Source organism: Colobus angolensis, unplaced genomic scaffold, assembly GCF_000951035.1.
Source record: "Colobus angolensis palliatus isolate OR3802 unplaced genomic scaffold, Cang.pa_1.0 Scaffold357, whole genome shotgun sequence".
NCBI classification, from domain to species: domain Eukaryota; kingdom Metazoa; phylum Chordata; class Mammalia; order Primates; family Cercopithecidae; genus Colobus; species Colobus angolensis.
In genome coordinates this window covers 96,000-104,046 of record NW_012116899.1, presented here as the reverse complement: position 1 = coordinate 104,046, position 8,047 = coordinate 96,000, and the positions used below count along the sequence as shown (strand labels likewise).

At 38.0% G+C, this 8,047-nt stretch overlaps 1 gene segment (V, D, J or C); it reads left to right on the top strand.

The window, feature by feature from the left end:
• Positions 1-917: 917 nt before the first annotated feature.
• LOC105519666 lies at positions 918-1,732 on the top strand. The segment is given in 2 exon segments: positions 918-1,006; positions 1,176-1,732. Coding segments are annotated over 2 exon segments (456 nt in total).
• Positions 1,733-8,047: the final 6,315 nt, after the last annotated feature.

Sequence of the window (8,047 nt, the reverse complement as noted above, 5' to 3'; positions counted from 1 at the left end):
TTAGCACAGATTAAGACCAAATCATTAAGATTTTAAGAGTTGTATATAGTTACTGAAGAAAACACCTTAGAATTTAATTTGTGGATAAAACATTCTTGGATTAGATTTAAGACTATTTTCCATGCTAAGTATATTTATAATGATGATGACTATAGTGCTGAATACTTAAACAATAAAAACAAAATTAATGGCCGCATACATAATGTCCTGAGTACTATTGTAAATGTTTTATCTTATTTTCTTTAAACTGTCGACAGCACTGTAAGGCAGGTACCACTATTGTCACAGTTATGCAGATATGGAAACTGAGACACAGGGAAGTTAAGTTACTTGATCAATTTCAAGCAATCGGCAAGCTATGGAGCATCTATGTCAGGGCCTGCAGGACATGTGACTGTAAACAGAAGTTTTTGACTTTTAACTCAAAGAGGGTGTGTGTCTGGGTTAATGGAAAGCTTCAGGACCCTCAGAAAATGTTACTAACAAGCAAAAGAAAGGTGAATCTGGAATATTATGTTCTAACAGACTCTTCATTTCCATCCATCCAATAATGCACTTAGGGAGATGACTGGGCATATTGAGGATAGAAAGAGAGAAATGAAAACACAGCCTTTTATATTGTTCTTAACAGGCTTGTACCTGTTAGGAACCTAATTCATCATCTGGGTGAATTTAGGTGATTGAAGAGAAGAAAGACACAGGAGTGAAATTCTGTGAGCACAAGGGGGAAGTTCTACACTCAGACTGAGCCAACAGAGTTTTCTGAACTGACAACCAGGGAGGCGCAGGATGCTCCATGCAGAGAGGAAGAAGCAGGTGGTCCCTGCAGCTGGAAGCCCAGTTCCCACCCCAGCTGCTTTGCATGTCCCTCCCAGCTGCCCTACCTTCCAGAGCCCTTATCAATGCCTGGGTCAAAGCCTTGGGGAGGAATTGATCAGTTAGGACCCAGAGGGAACCATGGAAGCCCCAGTGCAGCTTCTCTTCCTCCTGCTACTCTGGCTCCCAGGTAAGGGGAGTATGAGGTGGTTTTGCACATCGCTGAAAACTCCTGCCACCTCTGCTCAGCAAGAAATATAGTTAAACTTCAATGTAGGTCAACAATTTTGGCTCTACTCAAAGACAGTGATTTTGATCTAGATCACAATAGTGCATTTCTGTTTTATTTCCCATCTCAGATACCACCGGACAAATTGTGATGACGCAGTCTCCAGCCACCCTGTCTTTGTCTCCAGGGGAAAGAGCCACCCTCTCCTGCAGGGCCAGTCAGAGTGTCAGCAGCAGCTTAGCCTGGTACCAGCAGAAACCTGGGCAGGCTCCCAGGCTTCTCATCTATGGTGCATCCAGCAGGGCCACTGGCATCCCAGCCAGGTTCAGTGGCAGTGGGTGTGGGACAGAATTCACTCTCACCATCAGCAGCCTGGAGCCTGAAGATGTTGGAGTTTATTACTGTCAGCAGGATTATAGCTGGCCTCCCACAGTGATTCAACATGAAACAAAAACCTCAACAAGACCATCAGTGGTTACTAGATTTTACCAGCTGCTTCCTTTACAGACAGCTAGTGTGGTGGCCACTCAGTTTTAGCATCTCTGCTCTCTTTGGCCATTTCGGAGTTCAAGTTCTCAAGTCCAAAATTACTTATGTTAATCCATTACATCATACCATTTCAGCATGGCTACTATGTTCATTTAAATGCATTTTAGAAAGCATCCCTGTTTATGGTATCACAAAGAGTTGAATAAATCTTCTGTTCAAAAATAAACAACAAACACACATATAAATATAAAGCTAAAATATCAAAACTATTTCAACACTTTGACAATTGGCAAAGCATAAAATGATTAAGCATGTATATTCTTTATAGAAATAAAAGTACTAGTGCTTTGAGTAAGGACAGAAAAAGTCTGTAACCTTTTGCCTGTGACAGCACCCTTCTGCCCCCAGCTCAGTCAGCATGAATTACAGAACTGAAGCTTTACCAATATGAGCATAGCAAATAAAACTAGCAGCTTGCTGCCAACGCGGGTGGACTTGAGTAAAGCCAAGGAGTGGAAAAAAATTCTTCAGTGTTTCCAGCTAAACATGGAGAACTCCATAAGAAATGAATAGAAAAAGCCCACAGCTTTCCTAGTCCAAGATGATGTCCTTTTTGGGGCAAGTAGCACATCTGCTGATGGTAAATAGCAGATTCCTGGATAAGATAGATCCATATTGCTGAAATAATCTCTGCACACATTCCTAGTGACCTAGAAGCTATAGATATGAGTGATGAGACCCAGGAGTTCCCGGTGCAAAGTAAAACCAGAGGGAGGTAAGAATTAGCTGCATTTCGCATGCAGTTTGCTTTTTAAACTACACACAGATAGATTGACAGAAGACAGATTTAAAAGCTCCAGGTATTTGAGCAAAATGTCTCAAATCATTGGTGACCACTATGCTATGCAGATACGTGTGCAGTTTCTGTAAATTCAAACCAAAGATTAATATTAAGAATAAAAAGAAGCAGAGATATCAGTGGTCAAATACCGTGTGAGATGCAGATTTTTCAGTACCATGCAATGAGAATGCTTTGAATACATCTAATCCATTTAACATTATAGCTCACCTTACCTTATTCTAAATCTGCTCAGAACACATATATTAGCCTACAGTTGGGCAACATTATGTAACACAAAGCTTATCTTACAATAAAGTGTTGAATATCTTATGTAATTCATTGAATACTGTACTGAAAGGGAAGATAGAATAGCTGTATGAATACTAGTACTATTTCTACTTGAATACATGTCACTTACACACCATCTGAGTCAAAAAATTTTAACTCCAACTATCATAAGTCAGGTACTATTAGTAAGTTCAGACAAGCAATTAAGAAGAAAATTTTAAAATGCTCAGAAAAATAAAACAAATTCCAGGCCTGACATGATAGCTCAAGCCTATAATCCCAGTATTTTGAGAGGCTGATGCAGAAGGATGACTTGAGGCCAGGAGTTTGAGACCAGTCTGGATAAAATAGTGACACCCTTATCTCTACAATTTTTTTTTTTTAAAAAAGCAGAAATTGGTGACATGCACCTACATTCCCAGCTACTCAGGAGGAAGAAACTGGAGGATCGCTTGAGCCCAAGAGCCCAAGAGGTCAAGACTGCAGCGAGCTATGGTCACACCACCACACTCCAGTCTGGCTGACAGAGTGAGACTCTGTTTCTAAGAAAATTAAAATTAAAATTAAAAAGCCCACAATCTAAAGAGAGGTACTATAATATATTATCAAAAATGTACAGTTTACAGTTTAAAAAATCCTGGAAGAAACAGGGAAGTATGACCGATATTGAAGGAATAAAAATAAAGCAACTACAACAATAACAGTAGAAAATAGCCAATGAAAGCTGATTCTAACTTGTCCTAATTGTTGACTTTAGCAAAGGCTGCAAAGCAGTTAATATGCATATGTTAAAATAATTATTTTTAAAACTATGATCCTTGACATAGTAAAGAAAATATTAAAAAAAAAAAGATTCAGCAAGTAGGGACTCAAGAAAAGAAGTGGAAAGTGTAAATAAAGACCAAATGGGAACTCTAGAAATGAAAAGTAGAATAACCCAATTTAAATATGTATTAGCTAAGTCTAATAGCAATTTGAGATGGCAGAACAATCAGCTAACTAGAAAATAGATGACTGGAAAACTATTGAGAATGAAAAAAATGTTTAGAAAAAAAGGAAGAAAACTTCAAAGATTTATAGCTCAGAGTGAAGGACACCAACAAATATATAATGACAGTCACAAAGGAGGAGAGAAAGAGAAAGTAGCTGAAAAAAGTATTTGGAGAAATAATGACAAAAACTTTTCAAAAGTAAGAAAAAATATTCTTAGAAGAAAAAATTCAATAAAACCCTTTAACACACTCAATAGAAATTAATAACTCAACACATTATATTAAAATATTGAAAGACAAAGAGAAAATCTTCATTGCATGAAGAATGAAAGCAGACACTTTATACAGAGACACAACAATATAGCTATTGGCTTCGTTTTCATTGGGACCGGTAGAGGCTAGAAGCTGTGAAATTACATATTTAAACGCTGAAAGAAAAAAGAAAGAAGGCAACCAGGAAATCTATATCCAGTGAAAATATCCTTCAACTCGAACAAAAAAGCAAACATATTCTTTGGTAAACAAATATGTTCATTCCTAGTAGCTATGTCTTATCAGATAGTTGAGAGAAAATACTTCAGAATCCCAGGAAATGACATCAGACAGGACATTGAGTCCACTGGAAGAAATGAAGGTCTCAAAAGTAATAAGGAACAATACCAAGGCTGGAAAGATAAAAATACACTTCATGCTATTTATGTGAAGTTCAAGACAGGGAAACCTAAATGATTGTGTTAGATATCAGAAAGACAGTTACTTTTGCTGAATGGGAGGGAAACCTTACAAAGCCTGTCCATGAGGGAAGCACAAGGGCATGTGAAATACTCTATCATTCCACCCGGACAATGACTTACACATAAACTTTATTAAGTTGCACACTCAAGAAGTGTGCACTTTACTCTGGCTACTTTATCAATGGAAATAAAATGAATAAAAACCAAAACCTAGATTCTTTCACACTTACCAGTAATCACAGCCAAGAGCCCAGACTAATTTGGAATATTATTATTATTAACACCACTTCTTTACCCTATCTTGACACTTACACTTTTTATCCAGCTACAGTTTCACGGCTCCACCTCTGGCCCATTCTTTTGGAAGACCCCGTAGCCATAGGGCAGGTAACACCTATGGAAGACTAAAAATGACGCAATTGATGGGTAATTAGCAGAAAACAGCTTTTATGTATTACAAATTTTCCTATGCAGAGGGTACAATACATGTAAGTGAGAGAGTCCCTCTAGCACAGAAAAGAAGTGTGAACTAGAGCTTCAGAATGTGATCCAGTGTGTAGAGTTCATCAGAGGAACACAAATCGAGGTGACCTCTCATCTGGGTATGGGAAAGTGAAATGATTGTGGGTTCTCCCCAGATCAGTGGCCCATGGCTTTTGGCAACATGTACATGAAACTCACATTTGTTCACATCCACAGTCACTTCCTGGCTTCACCCATAGGAATGATGGTCTGGCTACCCAGTTACTTAGGAACTCTGCACACAGGCTGTCAGTTACTAAAACAACAATTAAAAACAGTGACTTTGGTCAAATGTATATCAGGAGTTACATTCTGGAGGGAAAAATGAGCAGAGGAAATATATTTTAGTATCAAATGAAAAATCGCAACCTTGTAACTCCTTACTTTTCCCATATAATTCATTATGCTTGTGCTGAAACTTCAGAGTATCAAATGAGGCCCATATATTCATGCCTAAACCTTTGTCTTTGTCCAACCTGAGCCCACATTTGGGCCATCCACTGGCATCTGAGTACACTTGTGAGATGATCACTGTGCAGACAGCATTGCTGGGGCAACTCACAGACAGCTCCATTCTGAGTCTCTCCCCTCAAACTCCCAGCATCACTAACCCTGAATGAGTGCCCTCCTGTCCTCCACAGCACCCAGAGCCTGCCCTGCCATGATTTCACTGCCCAACTGAAAACCTCATCATAGATTTCACAGGCTCAGAGACAAAGGCAAGTCCCAGGCAGAGGCTGGTTTGGGGGCCTAAGAGAAACTATCTTTTCATCAATTTTTCTGTTAGAAATTTCCAGGGATTGATAAACTGAATTTCTATACATAGTTACTATCTTAAAAATAAAAGGTATTTGTAATCTGAGAAACATAAAACATAGAAAATAATTAAATCCCACAAGAGCATCATTATTCAGAGACTTCAAATTCAGCTAATCAAATTCTGAGCTCCCTGCCTTATGGTCCATCTCCATAGTGTCTATATGCTCCACCCTTATCAAATATATGTTCAAAGAATTATTCTAACCTTTAAAAAAGAATTAAAAAGGAATTTGTAAAGACAACGATTCAACAAATAGAGGCTCTCAAACAGAGAAACTATGAAAACAGACCTACTGGAAATTCTAGAAATGAAAAGTTCAACAATTAAATTGAAAAATGTGTTATATAAATGCAACAGCAATATAATATGATGCAAAAACCAGTAAACTGAAAAACAAGTCAATAGAAATGATCTCATATAAAGAAGAGAAAAATTATAAAGAAGAATGAATAAAACCTCAGACATTATAGGTCCGTGTGAACAATACCAACAAATTTGTGTTAGGAATCAAAAAGGAAAAAAAGAAAGAGGCTAAAAAATGTGTTCCCACCTTTATGTCCATGTGTACCACATGTTTAGCTCCCACTTACAAGTGAGAATATGTGGTATTTAGTTTTTTGCTTCTGCATCAGTTCACTTAGGAAATGACTTCCAGCTGCATCCAAGTTTCTGCAAGGACATAATTTTGTTCCTATGATTTTGTTCCTATTTATGGCTGCATATGATTCCATGGTGTATTGTTGTGGGATGTCAGGGACCCCAAATGGAGGGACTGGCTGGAGCCGTGACAGAGGAAGATAAATTGTGAATATTTCATTTTAATATGGTTATTTATCAGTTCCCAAATAATACTTTTATAATTTCTTACACCTGTCTTTATTTTAATCTCTTAATCCTGTTATCTTCATGAGCTGAGGATGTACGTCACCTCAGGACCACTGTGATAATTGTGTTAACTGTACAAACTGATTGTAAAACATGTGCATTTGAACAATATGAAATCAGTGCACTTTGAAAAAGAACAGAATAACGGCGATTTTTAGGAAACAAGGGAAGACAACCATAAGATCTGACTGCCTGCTGGGTTGGGCAAAAAGCGCTATATTTTTCTTCTTGCAGAGAGCCTATAAACAAACGTGTAAGTAGGGAAGGTATCACTAAGTTATTTTCCTAGCAAGGAATATTAATATTAATAGCTTGGGAAAGGAATACATTCCTGGGGGGAGGTCTATAAACGGGTGCTCTGGGAATGTCTGTCTTATGCAGTTGAGATAAGTACTAAGATACATCCTGATCTCCTGCAGTACCCTCAGGCTTACTAGGGTGGGGAAGAACTCCACCCTGGTAAATTTGTGGTCAGACCAGTTATCTGTTCTTGAACCCTGTTTTCTGTTGTTTAAGATGTTTATCAAGACAATATGTTCGCCACTGAATATAGACCCTTATCAGTAGTTCTGCTTTTGCCCTTTGTCCTGTTCCCTCTGAAGCATGTGACCTTTGTTAGACCCTGAGTAGTAGTTCTGTTTTTTGCCATTTGAAGCATGTGATCTTTGTACCTTATTCTCTCTTTTTACACTCCCTCTGCTTTTGAAACCCTTAGTAAAACTTGCTGGTTTTGAGACTCAGGTGGACATCACGGTCCTACCAATATGTGATGTCACCCCCGGTGGCCCAGCTGTAAAATTCTTCCCTTTATATTTTCTCTCTTTATTTCTCAGCTGGCTGACACTGATGGAAAATAGAAAGAACTGACGCTGAAATACTGGGGCCAGGTTCCCCCGATAGTGTATATATACAACAGTTTCTTTATCTAGTCCATGGTTGATGGGCACAATAGTCATTGGGGACTACTAGAGGGAAGAGAGAGGGAGGAAGGGAAGGGTTGAAAAACTACCTATGGGTACAATGTTCACTATGTGGTTAATAAGTTCAGTCATACACCAAACCTCAGCATCATGCAAAATAACTTTTTAACATATCTGTATATGCATGCTCTGATTCTAAAATAAAAACTGAAAAAGAAAAAAAATGGAGAAATAATGAAAATCATCTGTAGAAATGATGAAACACATTAATCTATACATGAAAGAAACTCAGTGAAACCTTTTCAGGATAAGCACAATGCAATTCATAACTATATACATTATAGTACCAATGTTGAAAGACAAAGAGAATTTGGAATGCATCACTGAAATACTGACTTACTCTATACTAGGAAACAATAATAAAGCCATTGGCTAAATTTTCATCATTATCAGTGGAGGTGAGAAGACAGTGGAATGATATATCTAAATGCTGGGGGAGAAAATTCAGTCA